A 22,269-nucleotide genomic window follows, 5' to 3' on the forward strand; every position below is an offset into this window, starting at 1 on the left:
GTTATTTCCAGTAGGAAGGTGAATTCTGTCCCTGACACTCCATCTTGTCCAGTAGCAGAAGTCTCAATAGCTTTAAAAAATTGTTTTATTAAATAAATTTATTATCTATTATTTATTAAAATAAAAAAATTATTTTAGGAGCACCTGACTGGCTCAGTTGGTAGAGCACATGACTCTTGATCTTGCGGTTTTAAGTTCAAGCCCCACGGTGGGTGTAGAGATTATTTAAAAATAAAATCTCATACAAAATTGTGGTATTTTAACCATTTTTAAGTATACAGTTCAGAGGTATTAAGTATGTTCACACTGGCGTGCAACCATCACCACCACACATCTCCAGAATGTTTTCCATCTTCCCAAACTATACTTTTCATTCCCCTCCCTTCGGCCCCTGGCAACCACCCCAGTACTCTCTGTTTCTATGAATTTGACCACTCCAGGTCAAATTTTTGCGAGTGACTTATTTCACTAAGCGTAATGTCTTCAAGGTTCATGCATGTTGATATGCCACTTCTTGTTTATCCATTAATCTGTCAGTGGACATTGGGTTGGTTCTATTTCCTGGCCACTGTGAATGAGGTAGCTATGAACATAGGTATGCAAATATCTGATAGAGTCCCTGTTTTCAATTATATCTTCTTGTTTTTTAACTAAGTTTTTAATTTTAATTGCAATATAGTTAACATACAGTGTTATATTAGTTTTAGGTGTACACTATAGTGATTTAACAATTCTATACATTATCAGTGTTCATCCTGCTTCTTTTTTAAAAGATTTTATTTATTTGTCAGAGAAAGAGAGAGAGAGAGAGAGAGAGAGAACGCACAAGCTGGGGGAGTGCAGGCAGAGGGAGAAGCAGGCTCTCCACTGAGCAAGAAGCCTGATATGGGACTCAATCCTAGGTCCCGGGGATCATGACCTGACTGAAGACAGAAGTTTAACAACTGAGCTACCCAGGTATCTCCCTGCTTTCAATTCTTAATGATTTTTTTTATTATTAAGTGGAATATCCTTTCCACTTACTGTTCCTATTTCTCTTTGTCCTCTAAGTAACAGTTCTCACAGTAGCCATCTTCCAAAAAACCACCCTTTTGAAATATCTCCTCTGCCTTATGCTGGACTACACTCTCCATTTCTTTTCTTCTCTCTCATCTAATCTTAGAGCCTTTGAATTACATCTTTGACTTAGAAAGCTCTTCTCTCATATCATTACACAAAAGCTTCCTTTACATCATTTAGGCTAGCTCAAGTGCATCTCCTTAAACAGAACGCAGCTAAAAGAGCTGCATGTCAGGACCCCAGAATGGGCTCCACACTGTGCACGGAGCCTACCTTAGAAAAAAAAACAAACAACTAATTTTTAAACTTACTACTACTTCATTGAACAAACATAATTTGCTTATTCATTCACCTGTTGATGGACAATTAAGTTATACCTGGTTTGGGGCTATTACAAATAAAGCTACCATGAATTTCTCACTTATTTTTGTGAACATTTGCAGTCGTATGCACTGGGTATACACCAAGAAGTGGAATGTCTGGGTTATAAGTTAGGCCTATGTTTAGCTGTTTTTTAAAAGATTTTATTTATTCATTTATTTGAGAGAGAGAAAAAGAGAGAGAGAGCATGGGGGAAGAGCACAGAGCATGCTGAGCACGGAGCCCGAGGCAGGGCTCCCTCCCATGACCTGAGATCATGACCTGAGCCTAAACCAAGAGTCCAATGCTCAACTGACTGAGACACCCGAGCACCCCATATATTCGACTTTAAAGGTTCACTTATTTATTTAAATTTGAGAGAGAGAAAGTGCGCAAGCAAGAGGAGGAGCGGGGTGTAGAAAGAGAGAATCTTCAAGAAGACTCCCCACTGAGCATGGAGCCCAATATGGGGCTCAATCCCAGGACCCCAAGATCATGACCTGAGCCAAAATCAAGAGTTGGACACTCAACCAACTAACCCACCCAGGGCTCCTGTTTAACTTTATTAGAGATTTGAGAAACAGTTTCTAAAGTAGTTGTATCATTTTATACTCTCTCTAACAATGTGTGAGAGCTCCAGTTGCTGCATGTTCTTGCCATACATGGTATGTTCAGTCTTTCAAACTCTGGTGAGTATGTAATAATAGCACATTAGTTTTGGAAGGTTTTTTTGGTTAAGATTTATTTATTTCAGGTGGGGGAGGGGCAGAGGGAGAGGAATAGCGAGTCCCAAGAAGACTCCGAGCTGAGGGCAGAGACCAATGTTGGGATTAACTCATGACCTTGAGATCATGACTTGAGACGAAACCAAGAGCTGAATGGTTAAACCAACGGCGCCACCCCAATATCAATGTTAGTTTTTTGTTTTTAAAAGATTTTATTTATTTATTTGACAGACAGAGATCACAAGTAGGCAGAGAGGCAGGCAGAGAGAGAGGAGGAAGCAGGCTCCCTGTTGAGCAGAGAACCTGATGCAGGGCTCGATCCCACAACCCTGGGATCATGACCTGAGCTGAAGGCAGAGGCTTTAACCCACTGAGCCACCCAGGCGCCCCTATCACATTTAGTTTTAATTTGCATTTCTCTCATAAATAATGTTGAAAACCTACTTTTGCAGCCATTTGTGTACCTTATTTTGTGAAATAACTATGTGTTTTATACATATTTTTCAGTTGTTTGATCATTCTTACTGATTTTTAGGAATTCTATATATATATTCTAGATATGAGACCTTTATTAGATAAATGTATTGCAAGTAGCTTTTCCACATTCTTTTTTTTTTTTAAAGATTTTATTTATTTATTTGACAGAGAGAAATCACAAGTAGATGGAGAGGCAGGCAGAGAGAGAGAGAGAAGCAGGCTCCCTGCTGAGCAGAGAGCCCGATGCGGGACTCGATCCCAGGACCCTGAGATCATGACCTGAGCTGAAGGCAGTGGCTTAAGCCCACTGAGCCACCCAGGTGCCCCGCTTTTCCACATTCTTAATGCTGTCAGCATATTAGCAGATGTTTAAATTTTTTAAATGAAATTCAACGGAACAGCTGTTCTTTTTTATGGATCGTGGTTTTTGCAATCTACCTAAGGTCACAGAGATATCTCTCTCTTTTTTTCCTGGCCCCTCACCCCCACTGAGACATCTCTTATGTTGTTTTCCAAAAGCTTTACAGTTTTAGCCCTCACATTTATGTCCTTGATCCATCTGAAATTAGGTTTTCTGTATGGTGTGTGGCATAACAATCATGGCTCAAGTATCTCCATATGGTTTTCTGGTTGCTCCGGTACCATTTACTGAAAGATCTTCCTTTCCCTCATTGAATTACATTAGTCTTTTGAAAAACCCTTTTTAAAATTCTAGGTTTAAAAGAAAAATTGTACAACTACAGGACGGGCAAGACCAGTATAACAGCAGCATCCTGGATAATGTGGCTGACTTTTCTGACATAGAAGCACTTCCCCCTTAGCAACAGAACCTATCAATTTTAGCTAACGCATATTCCAAGATCATTTGAAGTTTATTGTGGTCATGTCATTAAATTCTGGTCAAAGAAATATAAAAGCACAGTTGAATGTGCAACCTTCATAAAGCCTTTCAAGGTAAGTGACAAGTTCTCTCTTTTTTGCTAGATGGAATACAAACGTGAAGGTTGGGGCCAGAGAGAAAACAGAATTTTCCCTTTCTATAAATTAGGGAAATTTTTTAAGATGTAGAAAAAAATAGAATAAAAAAGCAAACACACCCATGTAACCACCACTCAGATTTAGCATACTTGCCTTATCATATTTGCTTCAGATTTCTCCCTCTTTTTTAAAGAAATAAAAATACAGATACAGTGAACAGTTGAGGCCCTCTGTGTAGCCAGTCCTTTTCAAACTCAATCTTTTTCCTCCCTCCCCAGATGCAACCCTACTCTGAAGTTTGTGTATGTCTCACCTTTCAGAGACAACTTTAAAGAATTTACTGGTTCTGCCATCTCTGAGTGCTCCCTAGTTCAGCTGTGATCTGTGCACTACTGGCTTAGGGGTCACCTGGGGCACTTGGAAAATACAGAGATCCCAGGTTCCCAAGCCCTGAGGTTCTGTGTCAGTAAGACCAGGGTGGGCCTGGTCACCTCCATCTTAGTATTACTTTATTATACTTTTTTTCACTTACATTTAAAAAAAATGCCAGTCATAAATCAAAGCCACAATGAGATAGCATTTCATATCCACTAGAATAAAAAAATACATAAAATAACAAATTGGTGTGGATATGGACAAATTAGAACCCTCGTATACTTCTAGTGGGAATATAAAATGGTACAGCCATTTGGAAAACAGTCTGGCAGTTCTTCAAAAACTAAAACACAAAGTTACCATATGACCTGGCATTTCCACTCCTGGTTATTCACCCGGTTATTCACCCAAGAGAAATGAAGGCACGTGTCTGCACAGAACCGTGTAAGGAATGTTCGTAGAAGCATTATTTATATGCACAAAGCACCCACTCTCCTTGTATGCATTCTCCCACACCTTTCTAAGAAGTTTCTCTGACCTAAGTAAACAGAATTGATTACTCTGCAGAGAACTTCTTCGGGATGGAGGACTGAACTTAGCATGGACTTTGGAGTCAGACCTGGAATCCAATCCAGTTTGTTTGCCAGCTATGGAAACAAATCAGAAAAATACCTATCCTGCATAGTTTCTTTCCCAGTCTGCTCTTAAAATACCAAAAGCCATAAAATCTTGTTATAATTTGCTAAATCAGATTCAGTCTCAGATAGAGATATCCTAAACTTAAACAAGCAGAAGACTTGGGATGCCTGGGTGGCTCAGTCGGTTAATCATCTGACTCTTGATTTCAGCTCTGGTCATGATCTCAGGGTGGTGAGATTGAGCCCCACATCTGGTTCCACGATGGGCTTGGAGCCTACTTAAGATTCTTTCTCTCTCTCCCCCTTCACTGCCCCACCACACTCGCTCTCTTTCTTCCTAAAGGAAAAAAAAAAAAAAAAAGCAAAAGACTTAGTCTAAATAATCTCATTTAACTCTCTGATGTAAAGCCATTCAAAAGATCACTTTATTCTTTGTAGACAAACACTACGTTTACTTATTACCTCTGATAACAATTAAAAGAACACTATAGGGGCGCCTGGGTGGCTCAGTGGGTTAAAGCCTCTGCCTTCGGCTCAGGTCATGATCCCAGGGTCCTGGGATTGAGCCCCGCATCGGGCTGTCCGCTCTGCGGAGAGCCTGCTTCCTCCTCTCTCTCTCTCTGCCTGCCTCTATGCCTACTTGTGATCTCTACCTGTCAAATAAATAAATAAAATCTTAAAAAAATAATAAAAGAATACTATAGCTAAAATGTTTGCCTCCTGATTAAGTGTTTTTTTATTTATGGTAATTAATAAAGACACATGGGCACTTAACTTCATAGCTATAATTCTTAAACTCTAGAGCTTATTTCTTTTTATTGTCTTATTATAAAATGCTCAACTATACAAAGAAGTACAGAGAATGAGATAACAAACACTCAACTGCTCAGTTTTATGATAATTTTTACTATGCTTGCCAGATTTCACTTAAAAAATAAACATTCCAAGCCTATAGCGGCATAATCCCTACAACTAGTAAGCTAACACCAACTCGTTTAGAATATCAACCTAAATTATACTCGATGTAAAGTAAGAAACAGCTGTGGAGTTGAAATTAAAAATTCTGATCCATCCTTGGTAAGAAATAAAGTGGAAGATTTTATCAGCATTGACTGGAGACTGTCCCAGGAGTGCTGGCTGTTGCCTCCTGCTTCATACGTCCTTTCATGAGATCTACTTCCTTGTCTGTGGTCCCTGCCACCTGACTCTGAGAACTCAAGAACTAACGGAAATCAGGCCACAGACTAGGTTGGGCCAATTAGATTCTCTTGCTTTAGAGAATGAGTGTCAAGATGCAGATATGCTAGTGTATCCTCTACATGAACACTGGTTGTTAGGAAAGCAAATCATAAAGTAAAATTTAGCACATCTCACCTCCATGCCTGTTCTTTTTTTTTAATTTTTTAATTTTTTTTTAGAAATCTCTTGCCTGTTCTTTTTTTTTTTTTTTTTAAGATTTTATTTATTTATTTGACAGACAGAGATCACAAGTAGGTAGAGAGGCAGGCAGAGAGAGAGAGGGAGGAAGCAGGCTCCCTGCTGAGCAGAGAGCCCGACGCTGGGCTCAATCCCAGGAGCCCGGGATCATGACCTGAGCCGAAGGCAGAGGCTTTAACCCACTGAGCCACCCAGGCGCCCCTCCTGCCTGTTCTCAACGCTCCTTAGCCCGGATGATCTTGGATAACAGTCTCCATCATTCCCTCCTCTTCAGCTAGCACCAACACTCTAATCACTACTAGAGATGACCTCAAATTTTCTCCTTGTCCTCCTGCTGAGAGGTGGAGTCTGTTTCTCCTCCCCTTGAATCTGGGGTAGCCCTGGGACTGGCTTTAATTCACCAGAAGGTGGGGAAAGGAAAGCAGTCTGACTTCTAAGGCTGCAGCTTCTGCATGCTTGCAGTACTCCTTCTTGGATCCCTGTCGCCATGCTGTGAGAAACCCAAGCCATGTACAGAGGTCACATGGAGGAGATCCTTGAGGCTCGGGTCGACAGCCTCAAGCTGAACTGCCAGCTGCCAGCCCATGAGTGAGCCATTTTGTATGCTTCGGGCCAGTTGGGGCTCCAGATGACTGCAGCCCCTGCCAAGACCACTTTGGAGCAGAACTGCCCTATAGATCTCAGTGAATCACAGATCATGAGAGATAATCAAAAGCTGTGGTCGTGATTTTATATACATAGAGATATATATTCCTCTATGATTAATATCTTATCTTAGTACCTTTGTCACAATTAATGAACCAATATTGATGCATTATTATTACCTAAAATCCATACTTTACTCAGATTTTCTTAGTTCTTACCTAACAGTCCTATTCTATTCCAGTATCTCCTCTGGGACATTTTATTACATTTAGTCATGATGTCACCTCAGGCTCCTTTTGGCTGTGACAATTTCTCAACATATCTTGTTTTCCCTTGACAGTTTTGAGGGAAGTCTTGGTCGGATATTTTGCAGGACGTTCCTCTACCAGGATCTGTCTGATGTTTTTCTCATGATCAGAGGGGAAAATGGGCTTTGGGAAAGAAGACCACCGAAGTAAGGTGCCACTTCAGCCCATCACATCAAGGGTACATACTGTAAACATGACTCATCCCATTGATGCAGACCTTGACCATCTGGTTGAGAGGCTGTCTGTCAGGTTTCCCCACTATGGGAAGCCACATTTAAGGAAGGGGGAGTTAGGTTCCCATTCTTGAGGGTGAAGTATCTACATAAATTATTTGGAATTCTTCTGGCCAAGAGATTGTGACAGTAGTTTTAAACCACTAATTTGTGGTGTGTTAATATGTAGCAAGATATCTGAAATCCACTCAAATCCATCTCCTGTTAGACCCGACCATTTACATATGCGACACTTGCTTCATTCTGCTTACAATGCCCTTCCCACCTCCACTCACCCACTCACCAACCAACCAACCAACCAATAAAAATGAACAAAAACTCCTTATCTTTCCAACAAAACTCTAGTGTTACCTCCTCTGTCATGAAGCTTCCAATGAGAAGGAACTCTTTGCTCTGACCTAGCTCCTAATAACAAACAGGTAATAGCACTATCATTGCCCTTATGGTATGGTTACCTCCCTCGACTAGACTACAAGTTCCCACCATGCAGAGACCCCGCCTTATGTAACTTTGCACGCCATACTTGGGACCATCAGCACATACTAGCTGCCCCATAAGTGTTCGTGAACTAAGTAACTGACTGCCTGACTATGAAGGTATATATTTTTAATAATACCACAATTTAAAAAAATAAAAAAGACAGCATAAATAAACAGCTATAGTCCGGGATGAGCACAGTTCCATGTGCAACAGCTAGACCAGGCACTAAGAAAATGGATCGCTGCATTCAGGGAGTCAAAGCCACATATAACAGACAAAACAGTATCTGTTTTCAGATCAGTGTGACGACACAAGCACATAAATACTAAATAAATTAGATCACACGAGTCTCTTTCTAAGGGAAATGAAGGCCAATGAAGTCCATATTCTCGCCTTTGGATTTCCTGATATGTCATCAGAAACTTTTTACAGAACACAATTTTCATATTTAACTTCTAAAGTGTGGAACAATGAGACAGATTCGTGGGTAACTCTGTTAGTGCTATTCAATTTTCTCTTTTACGTCCACAGCAGGGAAATTAAATAAGCCCTGAAGTGGTCCTTGGGAAAAATATAAGGAACAGTCACTGTGTCTCCGAAGGATTCAAGGGCTTCTGAAGTTTTACATTAATACTAATTCTGTCAACTTGTCTTCCCTCAGTATTTACAATCGCGGCTTTCACTAAAACAGCAGAATGCTCTGCAAGAAAGTGATTAGGTCACACAAAACTGCATTCTAGTGACCAGGGGAAAAAAGCCCTCCCACAGGGAGGACCAGTAGCACTGGCAGCAGCAAAAAGACGCCCCTCAGGAAGGTCTAGGGCAGCAGACTGGGCACTGTCCAGGACACAGTGTGAGATATCCTTGGAGTGCCCAGTAAGGACGAGGGACAACTTTGAAAGGAGACATCAAGGTGACACTGAGGGTCCCATTTGACCAGGCAGAGAAAGATCCCAGGGAGAGTCAGGACATGGAGCCAGATATGGAGATACACATAAGCACACAGATAACAATTTACATACCGGGTTTGACAATGGTTAACATTCATTCACGCCTGAGCCTGAAAACCCAAACCTAACAAATTACCATTTAAAAATTTATAATAAAAAATGTCTGAAAATTATTATAATGTCTCTGTGCAGCAGGAATAAGCGACAGACTTTTTACTTTTTATCGTACACACTTCTGACTCATTTTAATTTCTTAAAATAAGAATATAGAGCCTGCACAATAAAATATTAAAAGATAAAGGGCTACCATTGCACAAATGAAGCATACAGTTCTCTAGGAGTTCAGTAAAATTTGTTTTAAATTGGTCATGGAGCATAACAAAAATGGCTATCAAGAAGAAAAAAAAAATCTTCTCAACTTTAGGTTAGGTTTTAATTTAAATCAAGCTAGTTTCTAAATTCACCTAAAACAAAACACCCACTCTACTCATCCACTGCCTGTTTTTAATTTCTACCCAAAGTGTTTGCATCTTTAGTAGTTCACTGACCTTGGAACTGCTTTCTTCCGACACTTCTCCCTCATTGGTTTGCATGGGAACAGACTCTGTGCAAAACTCTGCAGAAACACACAAATACTGCCTAAAAGAGGGAAGAAGAGAGAAAAAAAGGAATTCAGTACACACATCTTTGGTAAGAAGGGAAGGAGAGAGGTAAGGCAATTTTCCCCCACCTTCGGGGAGGATAGTTAGATAGGGAGGATAGTCATTGATGACATTGGGGTATTAAACAGTCCTATATTTCTTTCTCCTTTTTTCTTGATTTTTGGCAGAGGGACAGTGAAAATCTTCAGTAATTCCTGCAGTACAATCAGTGACCTAAAAGGATGCCCACCTCTGTAAAGCAGTGGGCCAGTTGTTAGACTGTAGCCAGTCATACTGTCTGCATATTACAATAAGCTACTGGAACTGGCTGGGTTTATAATTTACGTTCAATATTTGTGGGATATTTTATAACTGAAATTACAGTACATGCTAATGGTAGATCCTACTTTTTAAAGAGGTTTTGCTTAATAAGCTAAATATCAGTTAATTTATTTTTACATGAGAACAGGCTGTCCTAGGGCAAAACAATAAAAAGTAGTAATGTTTCCTCTAAGAATAAAATGAGTCAAGTTAGTTAAATTTTATGAATTAAAATGTACCAAAAGGAAACTAAGAAAAGTGTATGTAACATTCAAATTTTCATTCAATATGGAATTCCAGAGGAATACTTACTCAAACTGACACAAAACAAATCTCCATTACATTACAGGTAACCAATGTTTAAAAACCCTTCTAATACTTAAAAGGTTCATACCTACAAAATATAAAAGCTAGGATGTGCGTGTGTAGAGAATTTCTTTATAAACACAGCAGCCTAGAGGTCTAGTGTGGGAATGTCTCTTCATCTGTTGGGCGGGAAAGGAGAACTTAGTACCGTGCTCACCTAATGAGGTTTCTTGGGAACCAGTGCGTATTTATGTGCCATGAAATGTCAAACTGGTACAGTGGGAGCTCTGTTAATCGTACACTCGCTCCAGATGAATTAATACTGCCCGTTCCCTCTGTGAAACAGATGCTCACAGCAAGGGAAACAGGCTTTTTCTCTTGCTGGTTTTGCCCCTCATCTGTTTATGAGAGTTGTGCAAAAATAAACTTGCTCTTTCTATGAAAATTAAATTGACAGCACCGGAAAAAGTCTGTAAGCTACCTAGAAGGATGTTACATGCAAACTGCTTCACCGACGTCCTTAAGTTTCATTCTGCTTTAAAGATGTAGAGACTGTATTTCTTAAATGATGCATTATATGGACAGTGGACAAAGAAAGACACCCCAATGATTTCTGTGCCCGTTCCATTTGAATGTGCTGGGAAAGAGGAACCCTCCTTCACCCCTCCCGAGGCTTCCCTCCTGGCTCCTGTCCACGCACCCAAGTTCCACCGTGGAGGATCCTTTCTGAATGGTGAGATCAGAAGGAGAAACCGGGCACGTGAGCTCAGCCCTTGTCTCTTCCTTTTGGAAGCCAGCTGTCCCCAGGGAGCACGCACTTTCCTCTGCTCGAAATGCAGGCCCCCCACAATGATCTGGGACGAGGTAAGCCTGCTGAATATTGAGTTCGGTGCTAGGAAGTTCACTTGCCTACAGATGTAAGCCACATTCTCCACATAGCTTTATTAGTAACAGAGATGATATTTTGGTCTTTCAAATGCCCTGCTCTTTTATCTTATTTCTCACTTGGTATAGAACTCAGCCAAGGGAAAAAGACTGCTATTTACTGGGTCTCTCAAAGATCCTAGTATCTGGTACATGAGACTGAAGTTTTGATAAACACACATGAAGGGAAATTTGGGGAGTGAATGCATGTGGAATTTCTTTTCTTTCTTTCTTTCTTTTTTTTTTTTTTAAGATTATTTATTTATTTATTTGACAGCTAGAGAGAGAGCATAAGTAGACAGAGCGGCAGGCAGAGGGAAGGAAGAGAGAGAAGCAGGCTCTCCGCTGAGCAAGGAGCCCGATGCGGGGATCGATCCCGGGACCCCTGGAATCATGACCTGAGCTGAAGGCAGCTGCTCAACCAAATGAGCCATCCAGGCGCACGCATGTGGAATTTCTAAGGCTTTTGTTAGGGCAGGACTTTGGGCCTTGGTCTTTTTAACGAGGGAGCAATGTGTTTTAATCTTGCAGAGGTTTACATGAGGCCAGAGTTTTACTTGCAGAGGTTTACATGAGCAGAGTTTTTGCTGTCATACACCAGCTTTACACTATTGAGGCCGAATTAGAAGTTTATAAACCACAAGCCACACTGTATTTTGACATTAGTGATGACTGTAGTTATGGTAACTCTGTCTTCAGGTAAGTGGCTATTTCTATAGAGACAAGACTGAATATGCCAGGCACACAAGCCTTGGCAAAGGCTTGGGGGCTTTGCTGGTGACAGCAAGGAAAGAAGCCACAGTCTGGTGGTGGCGGTACTGAGGCTCATCTACATGTCAGCTGTGCAAGTGGCCTCAGCATACATGGGCCACTCTGGCCCAGCAAGCAAATGCTAGCCGTGCTGGCCTCAGCAAAGGGAACAGGGCATTAGCAGGCTTGGTTGGCTTCAAAGTACAGAAGGCTGCTGCCTGACCTTGAATTATGCAGGCACAGCTCTTCCTAAGCAGGCACGGCTGAGGCAAAGATTAGACTGTAGGGAAAAGAGACTTTTTTCATACAGGCTCTTTAGATATTAATGAGTGGAACAATTATTTGCTGCACATAAGTTCCAAGGCAGCTGAACGTCGAACGGCACACGTGCTACAAAACGGGTGAAGTTCTACGTTTAAACTGTTCGTGCTCAGCTTACACAGGCAGTCCGAAGGAGGAACGGAAGTTGAAGAGTTGTCTCACTATACTCATAGAAGGCAGGGAGCCAGGGAACTTACGGAGGAAGGGAAGGAACTTGGTAACTGGGGACACCACTACTATAAATCCCTAAATATTGCAAAAAGAAGGTGATACTTCAAGGATTAATTTTTAAAGCAGAAGTCTGTACACTGGCTGGGTTTTTTTGAGATATGGTAAAGGCCCAGTTCCAAATTTAACCTCCTGCTGGCAGATTTTTCCAAATCGGGTGGAAGTGTCCAAGTCGTGGATTCTGCACACTGGCATGGGGTAACCGGATACCCTGGAGAGCCCCAAACCAAGAGGACCTCACCCATTCTCCCTCCCTCAGACACCAAAGTGGCAAGACTGAGAACAGCGTTCTGAGAACCTACTTCTATCAGAAATACTGCTCGTGGGCAGGAGGCAGGCTTACTTTCTGAATCTGGCGGCTATGGGGAGAATGCTCAAACAATTTTGTTTAGTCTTGGAGTTTGTATAATTTATATGCTGTGCTGATCCATTTTAGGATCTCCTGGGGGGAAAAATCCTATTTTGTCTATCAATTTTGCCCAAGAAAATACCCAAGAGAAGAGTGGTAGTGGGGGTCTGTCCTCTTCAAAGTGGGAGCAGGACTGTCCTGAGATGTCCCCCCTCCGACCCTAGAGGGGAGGGACAGAGCCGACGTGACCTGGATTACTACTTAAGACCCATGTGCTAGGAGACGAGCCACTGGGTGTGAGGGGAGGAAAACTTGCCCACTCTAGACATTTCCTTCCACGTGAGGCCATATCCCTTTACTACTGTTAGCCTTAAACTCCCGACACTTGCTGTCAGGGTGAAGTGCCTTGTTTGGTCAGCGAGTCTGGAAGGAGAAACTGGGCCTGCACAGTCCAGCACCCCCCAGGCCCTTCCTGTGGCAGCACCTATTCCGCTCTGCTCCTTCCTTTTCCGAGGAGGCAGAGGTCTGTCCGTGACTAGTCCTGCTGGGTGAGGAAGCCGGTTAAGTTTCAGAGCTGAGCATTAGAAAGCTGACTTGCTGTTAGACACAAGCTGATTCTATGTCAACCTGAATGGTAAGAAAAGTGAAAATCTGTTCTCCACCTGCCTTACTCCTTGATCCTGGGTCTGTGGTTCAGAACTCACTCAGGGGAGAGAACGTTTTTTATCAGGTCCTCTTCAATTCCAGGTTATATATGGAAAGTCTTCTCTTCAGAATTAAGTTTTCTGTATCTGTCTTATCTTCCCAATTATCCCATTACCAGTGGATACGAATAGCAGACTTTTACTTTATAAACTTTTCAACTGTTTTTAGCTACTTCCCAAACACACACTATCTCCCACTTCACTCAGGCAAACCTTCTCTCCACTCTCTCCACACAACGTGCTAATTTAATTTCTTTTTAAAAAAATTTTAATTTAGAGGCGCCTGGGTGGCTCAGTGGGTTAAGCCTCTGCCTTTGGCTCTGGTCATGATCTCAGGGTTCTGGGATCGAGCCCCGCATCAGGCTCTCTGTTCAGCAGGGAGCCTGCTTCCCCCTCTTTCTCTCTGTCTGCCTCTTTGCCTACTTGTGATCTCTGTCTGTCAAATAAATTAATAAAATCTTAAAAAAAATTTTATTTAAATTCAATTTAATTCACATATACTGTATAATTAGTTTCACATTTAATTTCTATCTATGCAGTCCATGCCCCATTTGAAAGCCCTTCCCCTCACCACCAATCCACATCTTTCCCCTTCCAATATCCAGTAAATTTTTATTTCTAAAAATCTTTCCTGATTAATATCATATAGTCTCCCTACTTACTACACATCATATCATACCTATTTTCTTATTTGTTCTTTCTTTATAATTTGCCCTCATTTTTCTTGTGTATGGTTTTGGACCTAATCTTACTTTTTTTTTTTTTTTAAGATTTTATTTATTTATTTCACAGACAGCGAGGGAAGCAGAGAGAGAGAGAGAGAGAGAGGAAGAAGCAGGCTCCCTGCTGAGCAGAGAGCCCGCTGCAGGGCTCGATCCCAGGATTATGACCCGAGATGGAAGGCAGAGGCTTTAACCCACTGAGCCACCCAGGCACCCCTATTCTTACTTTTTCTAAAGGAGTTTCTTGAAAAAACCTTGGTGATATTCCTGTGAAACCACAGCTTATAGTTTAGTCTACACTGTGAATTTTACTGCCCTTCTGACAAAATGGAAGGAGAATGAAGTAGGCCATGCAGAAGTATGAGGTTGAGCTCTGGGTTCCACTTGGGAAGTGACAAAGGGACCAGTGTACTGGTGCTAAGGGAGTGATGAAAAAGTCAAGGCAAAGCCCACTTCTGTGAACATTCACTGGAGGGCCGAACAAGTGGCAGCAAAGCTGTCAAAGATGACGTGACAACATGAGCGTCTCATTTCTGCTCCGGCACATGATGTCAGCTCAGAGCTGTCACCAGCTTGCCATATGTGTAGCGACTGGCAGTCTTGACCTGGCAGTGCTTTAGCACACACGGACCGGGACTTAACAGATGTTAACGACAAACATGAGTAAAACCGTACATCACACCGCATCCAGGCTAGGTCTCCGCTCCAAGGTGGCAAATGTATTCCCACTTTGCAAGTTCTCCAGGATCTAGCCTTCACCGGTCTCCCCCGTGTCATCGGCCAGACCTCTTTTTCCCTTTGCTCCCGTCATAATGAACTGCTTACAGGTTTCACAGATATGCCAGATTATTTCCGGGTTCCATGTTTTTGTTCATACTACTCCTTCTGCCTTTCCCTCCCCTGGTACCACCAGAGAATACCCTCCTCTCATCATTCAAGACTCAGCTTTTCAAAAGTATTTCCTGATCCATCTCTGCGCAGAACTGGTGAGTCCTTCCTCCGTGTTCCCCGAGGATCTTACTGGAATTCTATTATTCTATTATATTATCTATTATCCTATTATTCCTGTGATGCTCTACTGACTTTACTTGCTTACACAGATGCCTCCCTTATGACACCGTCAACCCTTTGCTACCGGACACTAGATCTCGTTAATGTCTATACTCATAGGTTACTTAAAACTGTATACCTGCAATGTAATAGTCAATAAATTTCTATATAGGAAGGACTGAATTAATCAACTAAAGTCCTTTTTATTTAAACTGCAATTTGAAATTCTATCAGTTCAATAGCTAGTTCCTGGGTCCCTACCACACACCCAATGAAGCTCAGCAGGAGAGCTCCAGGAGAAGAGCTTTGGCTTTGAAGGAGCAGAATCATTCATAATTCTTTGTCAGTTATTAGCTGTGTAATCCTGGGCACTTAACGCGCTAATCTTCATTATTTTCATCCATAAAACTGGTCAGGAGGAGGTGTTACAAGGATTAAATGAAGTAACATATGCACAGCACTCGGCAAGGTGTCCGGGAGCAGCCAACAGGCACTAAAGAAACAGTTAGTTCCTTTCCAAGAAGTCTCAAAGGGTTTACAGACTAGCAAAGGAGACAGAAAGAAATAAATATCTAATATAAAATACTGAATACTGTATCATGGTCGCGGTAATGGGTGTACCTAGAATACAGATGAGAAGAAATTCTGCCAAGGTGGCCTAGAAGAGGGGACAATAGAAAAGATTCGAGAAAGAGCAGTGGAAAGCTGTGGATGGCTGCAAAAGCGTCCACCAAGGCACAAAGCCGAGAAAAAGAATGACGTATTTGGGAAATAGAAAATGGCCCAGTAGGGCTTACAACAGATCGGGGGCACTAGAAAAGCAGCCAGAAGCACTGATGGGAATTGGGTTCTCAAGCAGTTTGTAGGAGGGCAGCTGTAGCAGCTGAAAGCCACGAGAGCTGTTGGAGCACAGGAGTGACATGAGTGAACACCTCATTCTGAAAGCTGGTCCTGGCAGTAATGCGGACGACAGACTGGAGTGAGGACAGACTAGAGGCAGTGAAGCTAGGAATACACTCACGGAATACTGTGCAATTGCTAAATCCTAATAACAAATTCTAGCTTTATAAAAGGATGAGGCACCACATGTTACTATCAATCATTTGGACTGATGTGCTTTTTAAAGGGACCTACTGAAGGAGAAATGCAGAGAGCCGCTGTGATGGCCACTTTCCATATCCTCGTGGAACGACTCGGGAAAGGAGCAATAGCACCAACATGTACTTTTCTTCTTTTTAAGATAAAGACTCTCCCATTTCACTGCCAATACATCGTGGATTGAAATTTTTAAAAAACTTACCTTTGACAGTATCCTGGGGCAACACGAACCCGTGAAGATGAGGCTAGACTACATTCAGTGCAAAAATCCCAAACCCTGAAAAGAGAGAAAAACCACAATGAGGGGCGTGCTCACGGCAAGATGCCATGGGGGGGCGGCGGGGCTCAGCTCCGAGTCGGGCAGAATCGCACTAATTCAGTCCCTTCCATCCACCAGCTATCGACTGTTGGGCCAATGCCCTAAGCTCTCAAGCCTCAGCTTCCTCATTCAACACTGAGAACGGCAACAGCACCTTCTTCACGGCATTTGTTGGAAGTTTAAATGGAATATGTGTAAAACAGTACAGGGCAGGGCACCCACCACATGCTCAATAAAGAATGTGAGCGGAGGGGTGTCTGGAGGGCTCAGGTGGTATAACACCGACTTGGTTTAAGCTTAGATTAGCTCATGATTTCAGGGTCGTGAGGTTCCACGCTCAGTGCTGAGCTGGCTTGAGATTCCCTCTCCCTCCTTACACTTGCACGTTCTCTCTAGATAAATGAATAAATGAATGAATGAAGAAAGAAAGAAAATCTCTAAAAAAACCAGAAATACTTTCTGAAGGAACACCAAAACCTGTATTAAACCTTTATTATTGATTTTGCCTTACGTGTTCTACCAGAAAAATGCCAAGTTCCCTTTTCAACTTCTCCATTAGACGCGAGGATGTCTCATAATCACTTTGGATTCATCGCAACCCAAATGGTCCTCTTCATCCCCTGCCTGAACCTCATTCTTCCGTCCCCACTGTCTTATCAAGGGCACCACCCTCTGCCCTGTGCTTGGGTCAGCACCTCAGGGCGATCCTGGATTTCTCCCCCTATCCCAGGCCCCTCACAGCCTCATCAGCAATCCTGTCATTTCAGATTCACAGCGTGTGAATTCTCCACTTCCGCTGCCATTATCATTCCTCGCTAGCAGAGGCAGCTTGGCTAGTCTCCCGCCCCTACTCTTGCTCCTCCCCCGTCCGCTCCCAAATAATGGCTGGAAGGACCTCTTCAAAATCAAGCTGGATCACAGCAAGCTGCTAATGGATGCAGTGAAAACTGTATTTATGTCCAGACAGAATGTCTCTCTCTTTGTATGTATGAAATACATCCGTACACATCTGCACACACAGATGTGCGAATATGTATGCAATGAAAGCCACAACATATTCGACATTTAGAGGTCCCAAGCCAGTCCCTTCATTTTGCAATGGCAGAAACAAATGCCAGAAGGGACCTCTGTGTGTGTGCAAAAGTGGTCAAAAGAATGCCGGACAAGCCCTAGGAAACTCATCTGTGATTAGCGTCTGCACTCCTGTCAGAAAACCTGTCACTGTTTGGAAGTTGGGCCCTTGGTTTCACAATCAGCTTAAACGTTTCTGTCCAAGAGGGGCACCTGGGTGGCTCAGTGGGTTAAGCCTCTGCCTTCAGCTCAGGTCATGATCTCAGGGTCCTGGGATGGAGCCCCACATCGGGCTCTCTGCTTGGCAGGGAGCCTGCTTCCTCCTCTCTCTCTGCCTGTCTCTCTGTCTACTTTTGATCTCTGTCGAATAAATAAATAAAATCTTTAAAAAAATGTTTCTGTCCAAGAAAACGTATTCTGTCCCCACGGCTGCAGACTACGAGTTCCAGCTTTAGTTCCACATCACATCTTAGTATTTGAGATGGTGCTTCAGGGAATCTTGAAAGCATCTTGCTGCCCTCTTATCTATCAGCACCTCTCCCTTCGTTTATTTTTTTAGCAGTGTTTGAATAAATAAATCTCGGATGGAATTGCACTATGATGAGTATTAGTGATTTTTTTTTTTAAAGATTTTATTTATTTATTTGACAGAGAGAGATCACAAGTAGATGGAGAGGCAGGCAGAGAGAGAGAGAGAGAGAGGGAAGCAGGCCCCCTGCTGAGCAGAGAGCCCAATGTGGGACTCGATCCCAGGACCCTGAGATCATGACCTGAGCTGAAGGCAGCGGCTTAACCCACTGAGCCACCCAGGCGCCCAGTATTAGTGATATTTTGATCATTATCCCTATTCTCCTACGATACACACCGTTATCCCAGCCATCTTCTGTTCTAAAAAGCAAACGTAACCTCTGAGTAAATTGCTGCCAAGATTCAGTCAATAATTACCCATTACCTTTAAGGTAAAATTCAAGATCTCTCTAGCCCTATCATCACTTCATATCCTCCTCATAGGGACTGTGCATTGTTTCCTTGCCCAAAACACACGCACTGAGGGCCCCTTGCTTAATTCCCATCTACTCCTCTTGTAAGATCTGCCTCCGGAATTTCTGTACCGTCCTTGGCTAAACTAAGTTTCCCTCCTCTGAGATATACCATACAATGCGGGTAGTGTCTGAGGGTCTGCTTTCTACACTCAATGGGGGCTTCTTGACAACAAGGGCTCTCTGCGTTTTACCCATCTTAGAATTTGGTATCCAGCAGGATAAACAAGCTGAACTTAATCCCGACAGGCTCCCAATAACTCAGCACTTCAGTGTGGAGCCCTCCCCGTTAAATGGCACCAGGAAAAGCTGAAGGAGCGGGCTGGAACCTCCCAGACGGGTCTGGCTCTCATGGAGGACATGAGCTATGTGGTTATGCGTGACCCTCAGCACCTCAGAAAAAGATTCAATTCTTTCATGTTTTGTCACCTACAGATTGTCAAGAGAACAACCCTGACTAATTTTCAGTTCTCTATCCTGATTAGTTTCTGCCCAGGCTAACCATGACTTCTCTAGACTTACCAGTTATCTAAACTCTGTACCAACTTCATAAAGTAGCCCACCATCACATATCTTGTTAACAGACAAGCTTAGGACACTAGTTCAGTCCTTTGCCTGCTTGCCTGGTGGGCTCAGATGCCTGCCTGTGTTCAGTGAGGGGAAAAGGAGCTGAAGCAGAGGAGAGGCAGGCGAAGGAAACTGGGCAATTTCCAAGCACTCTAGAAACCAGTTTTTACAGAATGGTTTCCCTAGTTTCTCTGCAGGGCTGTGAACCTCCTTTATCAGATGCACTTGTACTTAAGACAAAGATAACGTTTGATTCTAAAATCAACATTTGGAATTATCTTGAAGTTATCTACAGCACTGTTTTCCTTCTAAGGTATGAGTAATGGCAAATTCCTTCAAAACATCATTTTGAAATGTTCGCAACTGCACTGTAACCCTACTATCAGATCGTATATAGCCACAGCACTAAACGACTTGAAGCATTCCAGTTTGCTCTCTTGCAGAGTAACCAGACTGGCTTTGAGATCCACACGCAGCTGGGAAGGTTTCATGGGTCTTGAACTAAATCACAACTAGGCCCTGCTAAACTTCAAGTAGACTTCAAGAGCTCCTCCAAGCCCACTACCTAATTGAACTCATGGGATGCAATCAAGCCTACATCTTTCCTAGGAAAGAAGGACATTTCCAATAAATTATATTCACTTTACTACTTTAATATGGCATAGTTTTAATTTTCAAATGTGATTATTCAGCCTAATTCTCATTTTAAAAAATTCAAGTGATATGGATAAGGCTCTTCCTTGATCACAGTCCCCTCGCCCCCTACCCTCACCCAGGACTCCCCACTGTTATCAGTTTAATTTCCAGGCATAATTCTGGGACTTAGACTATTAAGAATATACAGTTCAGGATGCCTGGGTAGCTTAGTTGGTTGAGTATCGGACTCCTGGTTTCAGCTCAGGTCATGATCTTGGGATCGTGGATTGAGCCCTGTGTTGGGCTCCATGCTCAGTGGGGAATCTGCTTGGGATTCTGCCCCTCCCTCTCCTTCTGCCCCACTCCTCACCTTGCTCACAAACACTCTAAAATAATAAAATAAATCTTAAAAAAAAAAAAAAAAAAAGAGGGATGCCTGGTTGACTCAGTCAGTTAAGCATCTGCTTTTGGCTCAGGTCATGATGCATCTGCTTTTGGCTCAGGTCATGATCCCAGAGTCCTGGGATCTGAGTCCCGCACTCAGCTCCTCGCTCAGCAGGGAGCCTGCTTCTCCCCCTGCCTGCTGGTACTCTCCCTGCTTGTGTGCTTGCTTTCCCTCTCTATCTCTCTGACAAATAAATAAAACATTAAAAAAAAAAAAAAGGAATACACAGTTCATCCTTGAACAACATGGGTTTGAACAGTGTAGGCTCACTTCTATGCAGGTATTTTATAGGACAGTTCTATAAATCCATTTTTCCCCTTATGATTATCTTCAAAACACTTTCTTTTCTCTAGCTTACTTTATTGTAAGAATGCAGTATGTAATACATATAAAATACAAAATAAGTGTTAATTGACTGCTTATATTATTGGTAGGCTTCCAGTCAATAATTAGTTAAGTTTTGGGGGAGGCCAAAGTTATACACAGATTTTCAGCTGCACAGGGGGTCAGGCATCCCTGCTCCCTGCGCTGCTTGGGGGTCAAGCATACTATAAACTTTTAACTGAGTCATAAGTAACGCTGAAAGCCCTGACCACTTACGTCATTGGCAACCGGCCTGACTCAAGCAAGATGTCTGGAAGAGGCATCTTAAGTGAAGCGGCAGATGTGAGCGTGGAGCAAAACACCAGCAAGGGAGCCGGAAAGGCCCTTCCAGGAGGCGAGCCCAGATGCCAGGACAATCGGGGCTGATAGGAGGGTACCACATGTCCAGCTCTATAAGTAGGGCACCCAGCCCAAGTGGGGAAGAAGGAACCGATTTAATTAAATAACACAAAGGGGCTCCTGGGTGGCTCAGTCGTTAAGAGTCTGCCTTTGGCTCAGGTCGTGATCCCAGACTTCTGGGATCAAGCCCCACATTGAGCTCCCTGGTCAGCGGGAAGCCTGCTTCTCCCTTTCCCACTCCCCCTGCTTGTGTTCCCTCTCTCGCTGTGTTTCTCCCTCTGTCAAATAAATAAAATCATGAAAAAAAATTAAGTAACACAAATAATAATATCAAAAGCCCAAGCCGCACAGGTGGAGGAGATGGGCCGCTGCAGGCAGATGGGTTTACTTACCTGCCAATACACAAGCCTTATGATTGTTCCAAGATCTGGAAATGTTACCTTTGCAGTTTCAGGTCACCTCTACTAAAGTTCAACACTTTAGAAGTTCTGTAAAATGTTCCAGTCTGCACATTCTCAATACCATCTTCTTTAATCCTAAAGTCTCCTCTAGCTTTTGTACCCTCCCTTACCTCTCATTCACTTATTAATCATTGCAATAGGACATCTTCCCCTATCAATCCCATTATCAAATACAATGGCTATCATTCAATTGTTTTTGTTTTAACCTCTCTTTCACATTTAAAAATCAGAATGACCTGAAAGTCTCACCATTTGGGTGACCCTTTCCTATCTTGATATCAAGGACACTGCAGATCCAGGAGCACCCGGCTGGCATAGTCAATGGAGCATGAGACTTCTGATCTCAGGGTTGTGAGTTGGAGCCCCGTGTTGTAGAGATTACTTAACAGTAAAATGTTAAAAAAAATAAAAAATAAAAAAAGATAGTGCAGATGCAGTCACTGAGCCAGGGGTACCTTGTTTTAGTTGCTGGTCTCTTAGCTGGGCCTGGGTCCTCCTGTCTCCCTGGGCTTGCAGCCTGCCCCAGGCCTTTGTCAACGCTGCTGATTTTCAGATTCACAACAGAGCAGAGGGCTGCTGGGTGAGGAGCTGCTGCCTCTGCACATGGGGGCAGGGGTACACGTGTTGTGGTGGGGCAACCAAACTCAACTCCTGAGTTCAAGGATTGAGGCCAATTCTGATACCAAACTGTCATGGATCATGTCCCTTTACCCCACAGAAGGAGCCAAATTCATTACTTGTGCCACCTCTTACACCATTTCTTTGCAGACTCTTACTAGAGAATCTTTCTCTGCTCGTCCTTTCATTACTGGTATGTTCCTTGGGAGTTATGGCCTTCCCTTTCCCTCTTTATATACACACACATCCTTATCTTCCCCCATAGTTCAACTCCTATCTATGTCTTGAAAACTTCCAATCTCTGTAGTAC

General features: G+C 42.8%; 1 protein-coding gene across 4 annotated transcripts in view; it reads right to left on the minus strand.

Moving 5' to 3' along the window:
* Window positions 1–22,269, minus strand: part of TNRC6B (trinucleotide repeat containing adaptor 6B) — a 256,123-nt gene that overhangs the window by 174,019 nt on the left and 59,835 nt on the right. For all 4 annotated transcript variants that reach the window (XM_044229097.1, XM_044229095.1, XM_044229099.1 and 1 more), the window contains exons 2-3: window positions 16,282–16,356; window positions 9,214–9,304 (exon numbers count right to left, since the gene is read on the minus strand). In XM_044229097.1, the coding sequence (XP_044085032.1) occupies window positions 9,214–9,304; window positions 16,282–16,356 (166 nt within the window). The remainder of the gene's footprint in view (window positions 1–9,213; window positions 9,305–16,281; window positions 16,357–22,269) is intronic.

The sequence above is a fragment of the Neovison vison genome, chromosome 12 (genome assembly GCF_020171115.1).
Source record: "Neovison vison isolate M4711 chromosome 12, ASM_NN_V1, whole genome shotgun sequence".
In the NCBI taxonomy this organism is placed as follows: domain Eukaryota; kingdom Metazoa; phylum Chordata; class Mammalia; order Carnivora; family Mustelidae; genus Neogale; species Neogale vison.